At 39.0% G+C, this 18,778-nt stretch overlaps 2 protein-coding genes across 10 annotated transcripts in view; one reads left to right on the forward strand and one right to left on the reverse strand.

Moving 5' to 3' along the window:
- WRN (WRN RecQ like helicase) overlaps positions 1-11,468 on the reverse strand; it is a 145,720-nt gene extending 134,252 nt beyond the window's left edge. For 7 of the 8 annotated variants that reach the window (XM_032288275.1, XM_032288279.1, XM_032288278.1 and 4 more), the window contains exon 1: positions 11,283-11,468. The gene's annotated coding sequence lies outside the window, so the exon portion shown is untranslated. The remainder of the gene's footprint in view (positions 1-11,282) is intronic. The other variant, XM_032288283.1, reaches the window with a different exon arrangement.
- Positions 11,469-11,908: 440 nt separating this feature from the next.
- Positions 11,909-18,778, forward strand: part of PURG (purine rich element binding protein G) — a 37,950-nt gene continuing 31,080 nt past the window's right edge. The window contains exons 1-2 of one of the 2 annotated variants that reach the window (XM_032288285.1): positions 11,909-12,173; positions 12,488-13,357. In XM_032288285.1, the coding sequence (XP_032144176.1) occupies positions 12,494-13,357 (864 nt within the window). In that variant the 5' untranslated portion in view covers positions 11,909-12,173; positions 12,488-12,493. Of the gene's footprint in view, positions 12,174-12,487; positions 17,722-18,778 lie in introns of those variants that run through there. The other variant, XM_032288284.1, reaches the window with a different exon arrangement.

Below are 18,778 nucleotides of genomic sequence, written 5' to 3' on the forward strand. Positions count from 1 at the left end.
AGGAAGGTGTCCCACTCCCAGCTCCCACAGTAAAGCCAGTGGTCTAAAGGTAATCTGATTCCTTTTGCTACAGTGATGATTCAGAAACTCAGCCCTAGCTGGGCATATTGCCAGTAATCCCAGCTCCTCAGGCTGAGGCAGGAGTATGGCTTGAAGTCTAGGAGTTCGAGACAGCCTGGGCAACATGGCAAAACCCCATCTCTACAAAAACCACAAAAATAAGCCAGGTGCAATGGTACACATCTGCGGTCCCAGCTACTTGGCAGACTGAGGTGGGAGGACTACTTGAGCCCAGGAGTTCAAGGCTGCAGTGAGCCATGATCGTGTCACTGCACTACAGCCCGGGTGAAAGAGAAAGACCCTGTCTCAAAAAAAAAAAAAAAAAAAAAAAAATTCAGCATTGCCAGGTAGAAAGAGAAATGCATAAATTTTATAAGACCAATTTAAGTATAGGAGGAAGATGGAAAGGTAAAAGCAGAGACTGGCTTAAAAAGAAACTGGAAAATTAATACACAATTCTTTAAGCAGCTATAAATTTACCTAATGCAAATGTTACACAGTAAGTTCAAATATAGTCTCCTCAGACAGGGTAAGTTTATGTAATATGAATAAGATGAAAAATCAGCAATTCTGTGATTGTGTAATTCCTGGAAGAAAAAAGTCATCCTCCAATCCAATTATTTTTCTACTGTACTTCAGAGACTCCATTTCATGAATGAACAGCAAAAGCACGTCAGGTATCAATAGGTGATGTCTCCTGCTTCACATCAAAACTTCTAGGAGGAGCTAAAAAGCTTTGATATTTTTTCTGATGGCTTCTATTATTCTTACCAGAGACTACAAATATCTCATATATCTCTATCTTCTTGGTTTCAAAGACAGCTCAAGAGAAGGTGAATCTCTGCCCTACCTGAGGAGCTAGCCTAAAACACTAACAGCAGAAGAGATCAGAAAAAATGCAAATATGAGAATATTATAGTCAGAAAGAAACAGAGGCTTGAAGTAGGCTCAGGAGGGAAAGTCACTGTTCTCTTTTTTTTTGGAGAACATGAAATTATTCTAATTTCTTATTTCCCCATGAAGAAACTGTTCAAATGCCATCCTCTTTCTTAATCCTCCCTCATATTAAGCATTTTACCAAAGGAAAGAAAAAAAAAATCACCTTTAAAAAAATCCGACTGTTATCACTAACTAGCTTTTACAAAAGATAAGCCTAATTTTTATCAAAGCTCCAAACTCTCTTAAAATAAATAATTTTTCCATAGTTATCTCTTTGAAGACAGGTAATTTTATCTATTTGTTTAATAGGAGCAAATAAGGTAACCAGATTCAAAATAAGCATACTCAAATTAAGCCTATTTTTATATATCAGAAGGAATCAAATACAATTACACCCAACTCCGAATTATACAATTATATCCAAAATGTATATCCAAAATCAGTAACAGGAAAAATGACAACCTACCTAGGAATAAACCTAACATAAAATATATAAGATCCATTTTAAAGCCAACTAATAAATTTTATTAAAACAGTTAAAAAAGGACTAGATAAGACACACTGAGTTCCTGCATAGCCAGATCCAAAACTGTAAAAATATTAATTAAATCAATACACTCAAGTAGCAATACCAAAAAAAATCAGAATTTTTTATCGAACCACAAGTTTACATTAAAGTTCACTGAGAAGAGAAAATGCTTAAAAGCAGCAAATATTTTTTGAAAAACAAGACCAAGGGAAAATTCACCATACTAAACATGAAGCAAAACTACAGTAATTAAAATAGTATGGGCTAGGCGCAAGGGCTCACATCTGTAATCCCAGCACTTTGGGAGGCCAAGTCGGGCAGATCATCTGAGGTCTGAAGTTCAAGACCAGCCTGGCCAACATGGTAAAACTCCGTCTCTACTAAAAACAAAAAAAGTAGCTGGGCATGGTGGCAGGTGCCTGTAATCCCAGGGCTGCTAGGGAGGCTGAGGCAGGAGAATTGCTTGAACTCAGGAGGCAAAGGTTGCAGTGAGCCGAGATCGTCCTATTGCACTCCAACCTGGGCAACAAGGGCAAGACTCCCTCTCAAAAACAAAAACAAACAAACAAAAAAGAGCATGGAATTGGTGTAAAAATACAGAAACAGATCAAAACATAGCATGTCCAATCCCAAATACAGAAAACCATAAAGACTGCAGAGAATTTGGAAGATGGTGAATATGTTCATCTGTTTGACTGCAGTAATCATTTCACTATGTATATGTGTATCAAAACATGTTATACTATATATATATATATTGCATAAATATATACAATAAATAAAACTTTCCATGTCCAGAAATAGATCCATGTAAATATGGAAATTTGACATGTGATGGGAGCATTTCTTATCTTTGAGAAGGAACAAGTTATTCAATAAATGAGGCCAAAAAACTGGTTATAATTTTAATATATCATTATCAGCAAAAATCTAAAAGATTGATCATATGCAGTAATTACAAGAGAGAAGGAATTGGCATCACCATTTTGAAAGATGTTTCATACAAGGCATCAAAATTTTAAATCTGTATAAACTTCAAGTCAGTAATTACATCTATCCTATATTTGCACATATACACATATGTAAAGGATGTTCACTACATCCCTTTGTAAACGGAAAAACACAGAAAGGAGTAGGGTAAATTAAGAGTTAAATAAACAGTGACACATCCATAATATGGCATACTAAGCTGCAAGTGAAAGAATAAAATAGAACTATATGTATTAAATTATTCCCTAAGATAAATGCTAAGTAAAACAGAGAGAAAATGAAGTATCAGTGGTAGTTTAAAGTTTAAAGTAGAAAATGAAATTCTATGTATATATAAATGCAAAGAACAATCCAGGAAGACCCTCAAACAGGGTAAGTTTACAATATACAAACAAGAAGAAAAATCAGCAATTTTGTAATTATGGATTTCCTGGAAGGAAAAAAGTTATCTTCTAGTCCGACTATTTTTCTACTGTACTTCAGTGACTCAGTTTTATGAATGAAAAGCGAAAGCAGATCAGGTACCAATTAATAGGGGACCCTACAGGTAACTGAATGGGATTGAGGTCAGGTATGTGAATGAGGAATTTCAATACTTCTCACTTCATACTACTCTCAGTAATTTAATAAATAATTTCTTTCTCAGCAAGCATGATCACAATCCCCCCCCCACCACTTCCTGTCTATATCTTTCTTGCCATCTGAGAGCTGTATGAAGGGCCTCTGTAAGTAATAAAGTAAATAACAGTCTATATTTTTTCAAATTGGAGTCCTGAGTTAAACATGTCTCATGGTTCTTGTAAAGTCCAGCACAGGAGGAGGAAAAAGAGGCTGATTACCTTTAACACTAAGAAAGAAGACAATAACGATCCATTGTGTACCATAAATTTTAATAGCAACCTAATCTCCATTCAGCCCTCCTCACCCCATCCCACAATGTGTAACAGCAAAGTTTTATGGATAGAATTGACCTCATCACCAAGACTACAGGTGAAATCCAACTGTCTCAAGGCCAATAGGAAAATCCAATTCCCCTTGCTACACAACTGACTGAAGGATAAGAGCTATGACCCAAGTCTCAGTTCTCTAGCCTCCATCTCCTGGCCATAATTATTGCTTCCAAGGCAGTCCAACTGCAACAAAGCTCAGGACTCTCCCTCTCTGGTGAGGGAAAGGATGCTTTTGCTCCTGCTAGATGTATTCATGGTTGATGCAAGCAGCCATCTTACAAGCATACAAGAAATCACCCTGAAGAAAGTTTCATAGAAGAGGGCCAAGCACAAAGCCAAAAAAATAGTCAGATCCCTGAGTGAGTTTGCTTGAAGACCACTCTTCCTCAGTCTGTCTCCATTAAATAGACCAATAAACAACCTTTTATTGCTGAAGTCAGTTTGACTTTGGCTCTTCTATAACTTCCAACTGAAGGCACCCTTGATGACAGGATGGGATAATTAAAATATAATATCACTTCTTAATCTGATTTTTTTGAAGATTGTATAGAATTACATTTTCTTTATCGTAATTTATTTAACAAGTCCCTATTAATGATAATTAGGTTGCTTGTGAATTTTACCACAAATACTGTTCAATGAATACCTTTGTGGGTATGTGGATATTGTTAGGCATTCCTATTATTATCTCTATAGAACAGATTCCTGGATATGAAATTACCAGGTCATAGAGTACTCTACTTCTCTGCTTACCTTCTCACCAATAAATTATTCACAATAGTCTGCTAATCCCAAAAGCAAGACTAGACAAAGAAGCAGCCCACACAGAAAGCCAAGAGAAACTTCCACAGTAGCCGGGTTAAACCAAACCCTTGGTGAAGGATTTCAAACTGATCACTATAAAAAAGTACTTTAAGGCAGCTCCTCCTCTTACAAGAAGAGTCTGATCAAAGAATAGATGTCCATGAAGGAGTATGGGTTGACTATTAGTTACAATATAGCCACATGTAACTCAACACCTAACTTTGTGGTGTTAGATATAAATTAAGTTGATGGTATTTGAGTGTTACTGGACCATCACCATCAACATGACCATTACCATCAAAACTAAAGTCTTTTATATTTATACTCTACCCTTTCCCCACTATCTGTCTGGTGGGTCACAATCTTTGCTGTATAATATCCAAAGGAGATAGAGCCTCCCAGTCTTCTGACCAGCTCTCCTCCAGTGATCTTGTCCGTATCCTGTTCCACCAATTTACTCCTACAAAGATACCATGTTATTACCAATGACAGAATCCTCTCATAATCTCAATTCCACATATACCACTCTCCAATCAATACCTCCTGTTTTTCAAGTTCATTTCCTCCAGAAACTCAATTCTAACAATCCTGGGAACTGTAATCCAAAGGTCCTGCTACCATTTCATTGTCCTAAGCCCCTGGGCAGTCCTTAATTTTATTCTTGACCAGTTTAAATTTCAAGTTAATAACCACTTCCTTCCACACTCCCTCAAATTCATTGTTCTTCTAGCTTTATTAATATCTCCTGGCACAACTCTAACCCTGAATAAAGAAGAACTCTTAGCCTACTCTGTGCCTGTACCTATGCAGCTGAATGAACGTAGCAGGTGAAAAACAACCATTTTGACTGGTCTCAGCTTAAATTTGTGACCACCAGCCTCAAGTGGGCCCTTGGTGATTCCTAGCAATCCTACAACTTTTCCCTATTTACTATCCTCCCCTCCTAAGACTATTTTATACCTTCTCTCCACTTAAACTTCATACCTCCTCCCCCAATCATCATTCTTAGCCTATAATCTTGCTTCAGATTTCACTAGAAGCAATCAAAAATGAATTTCCACAAGCTCTTACCCTGAAATCTATTCACGTAATTATATCTGTACCCATATACTCTACTGTGGTGAATTTTATGTGTCAATTTAAGTGGGCCATGGGGTGCCCAGATATTTAAACATTATTCCGGATGTGTCTGTGAGGGTGTTTCTGGATAAAACTAACATTTGATTCGATAGGCTGAGCAAAGCAGATTGCCTTCCCTAATGTGGGTAGTCCTTCAATTTGTTGAAGGCCTGAATAAATTAAAAGCCTAAGTAAGGGAAAATTTGCTCCCTCTGTCTGTCTTTGAGCTGGGACATTGGTCTTCTCCTGTCTTCAGACTTAGACTAGAACTTACACCATAGGCTCTCCTGGTTCTCAGACCTTCACAACTGGACTGGAACTACACCATTAGCTCCCCTGGGTATATCTCTTGGCAGTTCTTAAGACTTTTATAAATCTCTTGATAGATACAAAGACAGAGACACAGACAGAGACAGAGACAGAAATAGAAATGGAGACAGAGATATAAAGATCTCCTATTGGTTTTAATTCTTGGGAGAACCCTGTCTAATACATCTACCTTTTCCTATGTAACTGTGGATGAACTACCTGTGCTCCTACATCCAACCCTCCATGTGTGCAAACCTCTCATCTACTCAAAGACGTTTTGTCAAAAACAATTTCCCCTGTCTCCTACATCAACTTTTCCCTCTCTACTAGTCTGCCAGAAAAGACCCATCAACATACATGCAATTTTTCCCAACTAAAAAAAGGAAAAAAGAAAAAAAACTCAACTCTTGGCTAACTGCTCCACTATTATTCTCCCCTTTATAGAAAACTACTCAAAAGAGTCATCTATACTAGCATCTGTGTTTCTGGAAATTCCTTTGATCCTCTCTTAAGCCCATTGCAACCACTCCACCAACAGGGCTCATGTCAAGATTTCCAATGACCTTTATTTTGTCAAACCCTACAGCCAATTCTCAACTCTCATTTGAGTCAATGCACCTTCAGTAAGTGACACATTTAATCACACCCATTTTCTTGAAACACTTTATTAGGCTTCTGTGATAATTCTTGAGTCTTCACCTGTATCAGTAACAATCCCCTTTCAGTATACTTTGTTGCTCCTTCCTACCTCCCCAATCTCTAAACATCACAACATTCCAGGATTAAAGTCACAGATCTATTCTCTTCTCCCTCTGCACTCACTCCCTTGGAGAGCACATCCAGTCTGCTGGCTTTTAAATTAGCTGTTATACACTAATGACTTCCAAAGTTAGATAAACAGCCTAAACCATTCCTCTTAACTTCAAACTTTGATAGCCAATTATTTACTGGATATTTGAATCTCTAATTGGCATACATATTCCACTCAATAGATACAAAGTTTCCCTGAACTGCTCCTTCTTTGTATTTCCCATTTTAGTAAGTAACCTCCATCTTTCTGGTTACTCATGCCAAAAGCCTTGGATTCATCCTGACTCATCTCTTCCTTTTACATTCTGCCTCTAATCTATCAGCAAATACTGTTGGTTCTATCTTCAAAACAAAGCCAAAATTCTACCTTTTCTCACAACTTCCACTGTTACAAGCCATGTTACGCTGGTTCAAGTCATATTACCTTTTACCTGCTTTTCCCTATGGTCTATGCTCAAAACAGTAGCAGAGCGATTCTGTTACAAGATAAATCAATTATAAGGACTATATAACATAAGTGACTGAGATTTACCCCAGAAAGGCAAGGGTGGTTCAACATAAGAAAATTAATATAATGCATCACATTAAGATAAGGAAGGAAAAACACCATATGATCATCTCAATTGACACAAGGCATATGACAAAATCTAACGCCCTTTCATGATAAAAACACTCAGAAAACTAGGAATAAAAGGGTATTTCCTCAACATGATAAAAGGCATTTATGAAAACCCATAGCTAACATCATACTTAATGGTAAAAGACTGAAAGCTGTCCACGTAAGACAGGAAATAAGACAAGGATATCCACTTTCACCACTGCTTTTCAACGTTGTATTGAAAGTTCTGGCCAGAGAAATTAGACATGGAAAATAAATAAAAGGCATCAATAATGGAAAGGAAGAAGTAAAACTATCTGTATATACAGGTGACACAATCCTATATAAAAATCTCAAAGAAAGCCACTAGATCTAATAAATAAATTCAACAAAGTTTCAGAGTACAACATCAACATTGAAATATCAGCTGTTGTTATACACCAGAAATGAACAATTTGAAAGGAAACTAAGAAAGTAACTGCATTTACAATAGCAGCTAAAAGAATAAAATACCAAGGAATAAATTTAACCAAGGAGATAAAAAACAAATATGCTTAAAAACTACAGAACGCTGCTGAAAGAAATTAAACACCAACAAATGGAAAGATATCCCATGTTCATGCATAGAAAGACTTAATATTGTTAAGATGTCAATACTACCCAAAGTTATCTACAGATTTAATGCAACCCTACCAAAAGTCCAAAAGCCTTTTCTGCAGAAATGGAAAAGGTGATCCTCAAATTCATCGGAATTGCAAGGGACCCCAAAAAGCCAAAGTAATCTTGAAAATGAAGAATAAGGTTGGAGGACTCATGTTTCCCAACTTCTAAACTTCCTACAAAGCTACAGAAATCAAAAGAGTGTGGTACAGGCATAAAGACAAACATAAATAAAATGGAATCGAATTGAGATTCCAGAAGTAAATCCACAGATTTACAACCAGTTGATTTTTGACAAGGATGCCAAGTCCACTAAGTGGGGAAAGAATAAACTTTTCAAGAGATGATGATGGGACAACTGGATATTCACATGCAAAAGAGTGAAGTTGGATCCCTACCTCACACCATATAGCTAAAAACCTCAAAATGTATCAAAATAATATATAAGAATTAACTCAAAACTCCAACAGAAAAACTAAAACTATAAAACTATTAAAAGAAAACATAGCAGAAAATGTTCATGGCCTTGGATCTGGGAACAAATTCTTAGATATGACCCCAAAAGCATAGGCAACAAAAGAAAAAATGGATAAACTGCACTCTATAAAAATTTAAAACCTTTGTGAATCAAAGACCAATATCAAAGAGTGGAGAAAACCCATAAAATGGGAGAAATTACTTGCAAATCATATATCCAATAAAGGTTTAATATTCAGAATATATAAAGATTGTCTACAATACAACAGGAAAAAAAACTCAAATAAAAAATGGGCAAAGGACTTAACAGTTCCCCAAAGAAGATATACAATGGCCAATAAGCACATGAAAAGATGCTAAACATCATTTGTCATTAAAGAAATACAAAACACAACCACACTAAGATATCACTTCCCACCACCTACTAGAATAGTTATACTTTTTAAAAAAGAAAATTAAGTTTTAGTGAGCATATGGAGAACTGGAACACTTGTACACTGCTCCCATGGAAAAATAGTTTTAGCAGTTCCTTAAAAAGCTAAGCCAAAAGCTTACCGTATGTCCACTCGTAGGTATATTTCCAAAAGAACTGAAAACAGGGGCTCAAACAGATTCTTGTATGCCAATGTTAATAGAAGCATTATTCATAATAGACAAAAGGTGGAAACAACCTAAGTATCCATCAACATATGAACAAATAAAATATGATATACAGGGGAATATTATTCAGCCATAAAAAGAAATCGAGTTATGATACCTGTCACAACATGGGTGAAACTTGAAAACATTCTCCTCACAAACGATGCTGAATACCCAAAGCAATCTTGAGCTAAAAGAACAAAGCTAGATTGCCTAACTTCAAAATATACTAAACTCTGGTAATCAAAACAGCACAGTACTGGCATAAAAAGAGACATATAGGTAATAGAACAGACTAGAGAGCCAAGAAATAAAACCACACATTTATAGCCAACTGATTTTTGACAAAAAAGCCAAGAATACACAATGGGGAAAGGTCAGACTCTTCAATAAATGGTGTTGGGAAAACGGGATAACCATACGCAGAAGAATGAAAGTAGTCAATTATCTCTCACCACATACAAAATCAACTCAAAATGGATTAAAGACTTAAACGTAAGACCCAAAACCATGAAATCACTTGAAGAAAACATGGGGGAAAAGCTCCCTAACATTGGTCTGGGCTAGAGGTTCCCAACCCCTCAGCCACAGATGAGTACCAGTCCATGGCCTGTTAGGAACCAGGTCACACAGCAGGAAGTGAGCATCAGGCAAGCAGGCATTAGATTCTCATAGAAGCACAAACCCTATTGTGAATTGCACATGAAAGGGATGTAGGCTGCATGCTCCTTAGGAGAATCTAATGCCTTATGATCTGTCACTGTCTTCCATCACTCCCAGATAGGACCCTCAAGTTTCAGGAAACAAGCCTCAGTTTTCAAAATAGTCCATAAAGTCCTTCACATTCTGCCCCGCTTCCCTTTCTGGCCTGATCTCTGACCTCCTCTCTGCTCTCCTCCAGCTCACTAGGCCTCTTAAGTTGCTCTCTGAATATAAGGAGGCAAGTTCCTCAGGGCCTTTGTACTTTCTTCTCCTCCAGAGAAACTCAAGGTAAGTTCTCTCACTTCCTTGAGCTCTGGACTGAAAAACGTCCTTCTCAGTGAAGTCTTCCCAGACCACTTATTGTAAAACTGCAGCTCCCTATAGCCCCTCACCCACCACACACACCCATTCTTCATCCCTCCTTCCTTTTTATTCTCCATTTCCACCTTCTGTCATCCTATATATTTTACTTTTTGCTTGTCTCCTTCCCCTAAGATGCAAGCTCCAAAAGCAGAGAGATGTTTGTCTGTTTTATTCATTGTTGGTATCTCTAGTGCCTAGAGCAGTCCTTAATATACATTTGTTGGATTAATAAAGGGAGATCGCTGTGGGAAAAAAAATAGAAGAAAATAAATATTTATCTGAAGAATGCAAGGCCCTTTAAATTATCACTCCCAGAGAGGCATTAGAATGAAAAGACAGTCCCATCTCACTCCCTCCTTGAGCTGGATAATTATCTCTTGAAGTCCACCTGCTATGTGGGCTCTAAACTGACACCAAGTAGCCATAAAAGGCCATATTCTGGACACGATAACTCATACTCTATGAGTTACAGTGTACAGCCAATCACTAAGCAATGGTATCTCTGTAAACCAGTAACAATTCCTGGCCAACTTTGTCTCAGCCCACTCCCTCCCTTCGCCTTTAAAAACCCGCTTGTAACTAAGGCTGAAGGAGCACTCCACAAAGCAACTGGGAAGTGAGTCCTGGGCAGCTGTACTCATTTTAGCTCAAGAAAACTGTTTAAATTATAATTTCGTGCCCCAGCCTCTTCCTCTTAGGTCGACACCACTATTCAATGACATCAAGATCTGAACTGTCCTACTTATCCCAATCTCCCACCCCTAGAAAGAAATGTACCAAACCATACAAGCCTGAAGTACTCCGACATACAGACCCCTATGTTAGCATCCTAAGAATTACATTACCTTCTTCAATAGGGAGTAGTATTTTTCATATCAAACCTAGCCAAACAACTGAGATTCAACCAGAAAAAGAAAAAGAAAAAAAATCCATTAGTGACTGAGTGACTTGAACTCAAAAAAATCCATTATCACTCGCTAAATAATAGACTGCAGGTTATCTCCCTCGACTTTGCTGTGCAGACATGGAGTGGCTCAGTTTCTCCCATAATAAAGGCCGTACTGGAAGAGAGCAATCCTAAGCGCGCAGGGTAAACATCAGGCTGGGGCCGGGAGGGGCGTAGAAGCACTTTTTGAATGGTGGAAGCTCCGAGAGACCCCTCCTGGCTGCTCCAGAGGGGGAAGGGAAAGGGAGAATGTCCGTTTTTCTGGAATCTCCCAAACACAACGCAGGCGCCTGCTCCGCGGGCCCAAACACCTCCACGTCTCAGAAGCCTGGCATGATAGATACCCCGGGCAGGGAGCCGGAAAACGAGAGTGGGAAGACAAGTTACCCTGAGAAGAGCCAGTCCAACAGGTCTTCTCCTTCAGCCGGATGACTGTGGAGCTCCACCACAAACAGGACCTGCAACCCAGGTATCCAGGCTAGACACCAATTCACCAAAGTTTATTCCCGCGCTGCAGAGTACAAGCCTGCGCGTCTCGGCGCACACAGTACACATCAGCTCCGGAAGACCGAACCGCCCCGCCCCTCCGGCCCCGGCCCCGCCCCCGCTCCGACCCCACCCCCTCCCCCGCCCCCGGCCCGGCTAGCCTTTCAGCGCGGCGCTGCAGCCCTCCCTCCACAGCCCATCTAGCCCCGCCCAGCACGTCGCGGTGCGCATGCGCAGAGGCCCACGCTGCCGCTAAGCCCCTCGGGAAGTGTAGTCTCCTTGCAGGTGCCGCTGGGCCGCCAGAGTCCCGCATCCCGGCGGAATCCGGAGAAGTGAGAACACTCCCGCCACCCGGTCCTCGTTCCCATCTTCATATCTGTCCAGTCCCCTCGCACTCCTGCTGCACCCCACGCGCCAGGCTTCCGTCAGGGTGCGCACTGAAGAAGAGCGGAGACCCTCTTCTTCCCCTCAGCTGGCCGTGCCGGGGGAGGCGGGGTCCACCGCCCGCCCCCCGTCGTCGCTCTCCCCGCCTTCCCTCCCCTCCCCTCCCGGCGGGTGTGGGGCCGGTGTCCGAAGCCAGGCGGCGGCCCCCGCAGCGGCCGCAGGAGGGGCGGCGGCGGTGGGCGCCGCGGGCGATGCCCCTGCCCGGCTGCTCCGGTGGGGGGCAGTGCGAGCGGCGGCGGCGGGGGAGGAGGCGGGGGGCGGCGGCTGCAGCAGAGGGGCCGAGAACTGGCGGCGGCGGCGGCGGTGGTCGTGAAGGGCATCGGCGGCGGCGGTGAAGGCAGAGATGATGTGAGTGCCCGCCGGCTGGGGACCGGGGGCAGCGGAGCGCTGGGCGGGCGGCGGCGGCGTGCGGGTGCGGGCCCGGGGGCGGCGGAGGGATGCGGGAAGCGCGGGCAGAGCTGGAGCCGCCGCCGCCGCCGCCGCCGCCGCCGCCGCCGCCAACCGTCCGGCAGGGGCTGGAGCCCCGCGCTGCGGCGCCGGGGGAGCCGGGCCATACGTGGGGGTCCCGGGCGGCGGCGGGGGCGGCCAGGCCGAGGGGCGTCTGCGATTGTTCTCAACACCCCTCCCCCACCCCACCCCGTGTGTCTGTTTGTCACTTGCAGCTGAAGATGGAAAGAGCCAGGCGAAGGGGAGGCGGCGGCGGCCGCGGCCGCGGAGGCAAGAATGTAGGGGGTTCTGGCCTAAGCAAGAGTAGACTGTATCCCCAGGCCCAGCACTCCCACTACCCCCACTACGCGGTCTCAGTCACCCCTAATCAGGCCGGGGGCGCAGCCGAAATCCAGGAGCTGGCCTCCAAACGAGTGGACATCCAGAAAAAGAGGTTTTACCTAGACGTGAAGCAAAGCTCACGGGGCCGCTTCCTAAAGATAGCCGAAGTCTGGATAGGTAGAGGCCGGCAGGACAACATCAGAAAGAGTAAACTGACCCTCTCCCTGTCTGTGGCAGCGGAGCTGAAGGACTGTCTAGGGGACTTCATCGAGCACTATGCCCACCTGGGCCTGAAAGGCCACCGGCAAGAGCATGGCCACAGCAAAGAGCAAGGCTCCAGGAGGAGACAGAAGCACTCGGCACCCTCCCCACCGGTCTCGGTGGGGTCCGAAGAGCATCCTCACAGTGTCCTGAAAACAGACTATATCGAGAGGGACAATAGAAAATATTACCTAGACCTAAAGGAAAATCAGCGGGGTCGCTTCCTACGGATTAGACAAACCATGATGCGGGGGACTGGCATGATAGGTTATTTTGGCCACAGTTTGGGCCAAGAACAGACTATTGTCCTCCCAGCACAAGGCATGATTGAGTTTCGTGATGCCTTGGTTCAGCTGATTGAAGATTATGGCGAAGGGGACATAGAAGAACGAAGAGGTGGAGACGATGACCCACTTGAACTCCCAGAGGGGACTTCTTTCAGAGTGGACAATAAAAGGTTCTACTTTGATGTGGGCTCTAATAAATATGGAATTTTCCTGAAGGTAAGTGAGGTGAGACCACCTTACCGTAATACTATTACTGTTCCATTCAAAGCTTGGACAAGGTTTGGGGAGAATTTTATCAAGTATGAAGAAGAGATGAGGAAAATTTGCAACAGCCATAAAGAAAAGAGAATGGATGGCAGAAAGGCCAGTGGTGAAGAACAAGAATGCCTCGACTAGAGTGAAATTGAACTCCATCAGGCAAAATTTAAAATCACAAATTGGCTAAAAGTACTGATCCATTATCATTTGAAGAAGTTTTTCCTCTTTTTTGGCCCTTTGTTATTAGTAATACCTCTAGTAGTTGATACTTCAAGAAGTCTGATTCTCATGTTATGTTACACGTAAATATCACTATAATTCTTATGGGAATTCCAGCCTTCCCAGAGCTAAATAGTTTAGCTGCTTCAACTGCTCCAGACTATTGAAGTATGCAAATCAGCACAAAATGTGACATTCTAAATACCATAACTAAGATTTACATTGCACTATGACATAATCCTGAAAAAAGATACATATACTTCAATGGAAGTGTGACTTTCTAGTTAACAAATTCCCCAAAAAGTATTTCAATCCTACTTCATTAAAAGCTGCTAAGCTTATCCATAGGGCAGTTACCACAGAAACAGAAATTAACCTCAAGTATATATAAATATATTTATTTATAAAAGTACAAGTAGACATATATTGTCCATTGGATAACTGAATATACCATCAAAGGATCAAATCTTATTATCTAATTAAACCTTAAAAATACAGTGTCATAGTATTTCTTAAGAGTTACTATAATCTATAATTTCAAACTTTGTGGTAACCCTATATTTTATAGTTGCCATATCAAAGCCATGGGAGAGTTTTAATTGGTTATTCTAAGTTTAGTTACAATCCCTTCTTTACCTCTACTTACTGTTTTACTTATTTTTATTGACTTTCCAAAGTTTCGGGAATTACTTTTATGTCACATTGAGTGGGAGGCTTCATCCAATGGCTTTGCTATGGAAATCTTGGTGTTTTAGCTTTTTATGCTAATTTGAAGATTGTGAGCAGTTTCTTCCCCAAAATATATCATGGACTCAAGGTGTTATACTTTATGCTTCTTCTTTAACACTATTTCAAAAGGGTTGGTGCACCAATTAACTGATGTAAAAATATACCTGTAATAATATATTTTAGTAGCACTTTTGCAGTTGCTACCCTTAAAACCATGTCAACACTTCCAATATAAACCTGAATTTCACAGGTTTTTTAATTCCAGAGGGGGTGGGGATTTTTTTTTTTTCTAAAAAGAATTTAGAATACAAATTACCAATCTGAGAAAAATATTATTTGAAGATTGGTTATAAATATATTTGAAAGGAAAATTCAGGCATTTTCCAAGGTGCTCTTTCTGACTTTACACAAGACTCACCCATTTACCTGTATTAAAAATTACTTTCCAGGAAGTGCCACAGCAAGTTTTCAACACCTAAGCAATTTTTTAAACAAGTGGGTATAGTGTTATATGTGTACCAACCCATCCTATATTAACTGACTGAAATTTCATCTATTCAGCTATTATTTTCTTCTGAATGAAATTATTGTCTTTTATCTTGGCTTTAGTCACCTCCCACACAGTAAGTCCATCTAATCATATTTAAGAGCCTGAACACTGATTTCAACCCCCAAATATCACTCTCATTGATGAGAGCTGGCTGCAGGGATTCAAATCAGAATGTAGCTCTTCTTTTATATGCCAAATGTAATTTAAAATTATATCAGCAGTTTTTTCTTCCAGAGGTTTGTCCCCCAGTACATTTATGTGAAGTCACTAAGAAAACTTGATGGTATGAAGTAAGAAAATTAATTTCATTGGTTTATGTTACTTAAAACAAGCAATCAGTAACCCCGACATATATACTAGTGTTAGTTTGCAGATTGTATTTCACACTTCCTCTAGTAGCGTGAAGGAATCTCATTAGTTCATTATAATTGTGGACCATCTGGATCACTATGGAACAACTGAAGGTTAGGAGATAATGTTAGTACTAGAGTTAATAGCACATGGTGGGTGTTGAGTCTATAAAAGTAGCAAGGATTTTTAAACAGTCCTAACTGTAAAATAACTATGTAGGCTTGCTAAAAAAGTAGTTTTTGGTCTATGAAGGAGGGATGTGCACTTGAATTACTGTACTACTGATTGTTATTGCTGCCCATCATAGTGCCTATTAATAATAATCAACCTGTCAGATTTTGGCAAACTGGAGCTGTGAATATTCTAGTATTCGATTGTTCCTATCTCTATTGCTATGAGTGTATACTCTCTCTTAAAGTCTTCCTTTCTAAAATATTTATATCCATTAGGTCTAAATGATTTCCTTTTTCCTTTTGGGTCTGATAAGATTTGAGTATGTGTCTATATATATATACATATATATACACACATGTATATATGTATATACACATATACATATATGTATGTATACATACATTCAATACCATGTCAGACTTAAAGATAAATATCTTTAACTCACTGTATATAAATATTAAATTTACTTTTCCATTAATTATTTAAGTAAAGAATTAGTTAAGCAGCCAGATTTTTTACCTTGTATGTATACTTCAAAGTTTTCACCATCTCAAAGCTGCAAATTAAATTGATGCATATATACTGGCAATTGAATATACTCCAAAATTATTAAGCCTTCTGCCAGTCCTTTTGTTTCATTTTTTTATAATCATTGAAAAATTAGATGATGCTATGATTTTTGATACTTAAAATTCCCAAGAACTCATTAGCCATAATTAAATATGATCCAGTTCAAAACTCTGGTCTTAGGACATGTATTGCCATGTATCTTATAAAATAAGCTACTATGCTTATCTGTGCAATATGCATTTTATTTATTGTCATTTGTAACATACATGGAGCTACAAGTGTACATGGTATCCTTCAAAGTAACAGAATCCCTGCCTTGAAGACATTAAACTCTTAAGGCAACTGGAAGCTAGAAGTTAAAAAATGAGCATGAAAGTTAGTAACCAAAAGTACTAGTTCACTGTATAATTCTAAAACACTGATGATGTTTGCACATAATAATCCTAGCATAATGTGGTACAGGCTCAAAACTGTAGTAATATAAGCTAATAGTATAAAATTTGGAAACGGGTTCCTCTTGATAGTTGGCAGTGTGCTCCTAGCAACTGAAAGCAGCACTAATCTGTTGCTTATATGCAAAAGATGCAATGTATTATAAAGATATTAAAGTTCTGCTACATTGTATAATTTTCCTTGTTAAAGCCCCAAACTGCCATGTCCCTGAAACTTGAGTCAAACACAAGCTTATTTGCACTAAAGAGCATGGCCAAAAAAATAAATGACAGGGTGGAAAAGCTAGTTGGAACCTCTTGAAATAATTGGTTCTAATAGGAGAATTTCACATTTGTCTATTTGAAAGATATATGGTCCAGGCAGACAATCTGTCAGTTCACTAATTTAATAATGCACTTTACCTTTTGTATATAGAAGATGTACATTTATGCCACTTGACAGGTGGGATGTGTTTCAATAACTATGTAGTTAGAATCTATAGGGTGATCTCTTGCATGCATATGTTTGTGTTGGAACTGTTGTAGTAACAGGTTTCCATTAAATCAGTGTAATGGAGAAGAGTAGGAGATGCTTTTGAAACAAATCCCAGTATATTTAACAAAGAATTTTAAAGTAGAGTTCACATTTGATGTCTTAAGAACTATAATAAATAAAATACTATTTCCAACCCAAATTTTTATTACAGTTGAGACTATATTTAATTGAGATTCCCCATAATGCCCTGAAAGTTAATTTGGGGAGTTTGTCCATTAAAAAATTATTTTCAGTCATTGTTTCCTTGTTGATATGTGTTTAAGTAATGAACAAAAATGCAGTACATAATATTATACTCAATTTAAAAGTGTGGTTAGCTGATATGGCATTATTTAAAGAACACTCAGACTAAAGAAATAAAGTTTCAAGTTAAGGAAATGCAAGGAACCTATGAACAGTCACTAACTCAAATACAATATCTCAAAATTCACGGAAGTACTAACCTTCACCAACTAAAAAGGGTATTGGGGGATTTAGTGTATCCTTCCATCTTAAAAACTTCCTAAGATGTACATGTGAAAACTAGATAACTGTTGCTTAATAATACTTTACTGAGAAACACTGTGTACTAACAATTCATCAAGAGTGTGCTATATTTACTGCATTAATTTTATATCTATAGATAAGAATACATTATATAGTCCTCCTATCTTAATATAATAATGTATTTATATTGTAATTTTGCAAATATTTTCCTTAAAATAAACATTTATCTGAGCTGCACAATTTGAAGAGGATGAAATTGGAATATACCCTCAGATGCTCATTTTTAATAAGCAGCTACCATTGAAAGCTGATGTATGTATTATCATTCCTTTAAATTTGGGTTTATGGTATACTTTAAATGATAGGACTTAATTTGAATTTTAAGTGGTTTTCTGAAAATAATTTTCCTAAGTGTGAGCTTTTTTTTTTTCCTGTTTATCTCCAAATGTTTTTCATTGGAACTATTTATGAAATCCTATTTAAAGCTTTATGTAAGGGCTTTGCTTAGTCACCACTTAGTTTGAAGTCTGTCTTTACTAAAACACCAAACATCTTTGACAACATACAAAGAGAAGTTAACATTGATTCTATGCCTACAGAATAATACAGGTATAATACTTATCACTGCCTGAAAAGGGCCTTAAAATCTTTCTGAAATTTCCTTAAAGATTTCTTGAATTTCCGAGAGAAATGGTGGCTAATGGCTAGCCCATCAGAGAAAGAGAATAAGTATGTTAACATGCTGTTGAGACAACCAATAGTCCACCATACTGTAGCAATGACGTTCAGGGAGAATGTGTTTTTCCCAACTTAATGTCATGTGAAAATTGGATTTTCAGATCACAGTAACTCTGTCATAAAGAAAATATACCCAAATTTAGTAGGTAGAGCTTAGAAAAAATAATATATGTATAAGTATATATTTTCATGTATAATGGAAAAAATCAGTAGTTGCTATTAATTTGACATGCTATTTTAAATCATTTAAATTTATTTTGGTAATGAGATTTTAATCAATATTTTTGAATAGGGAAAAACATACATATATTACAAAATGGAAACAGTACAGATGGGTAGAGGGTGAAAAGTAGCAACCAATGTTATCAATTTCTTGTGTATCCTAGAGTTACTCTGCATATAAAAGCATATGTGTATGTATATATATATTCTTTTTAAAACACACAGATGAAAACATATATACTATCTTGTACCTAGTAGGTTCAATTTTAGATCTGTCATTTTAAGTGACTTTTTTTTACCTAGCCATCATACTTGAGCTAGTTTATATATCACTTAATTTGAAATACATTATT

This window comes from Sapajus apella, unplaced genomic scaffold, assembly GCF_009761245.1.
Source record: "Sapajus apella isolate SASKATOON/1434 unplaced genomic scaffold, GSC_monkey_1.0 scaffold21, whole genome shotgun sequence".
NCBI classification, from domain to species: domain Eukaryota; kingdom Metazoa; phylum Chordata; class Mammalia; order Primates; family Cebidae; genus Sapajus; species Sapajus apella.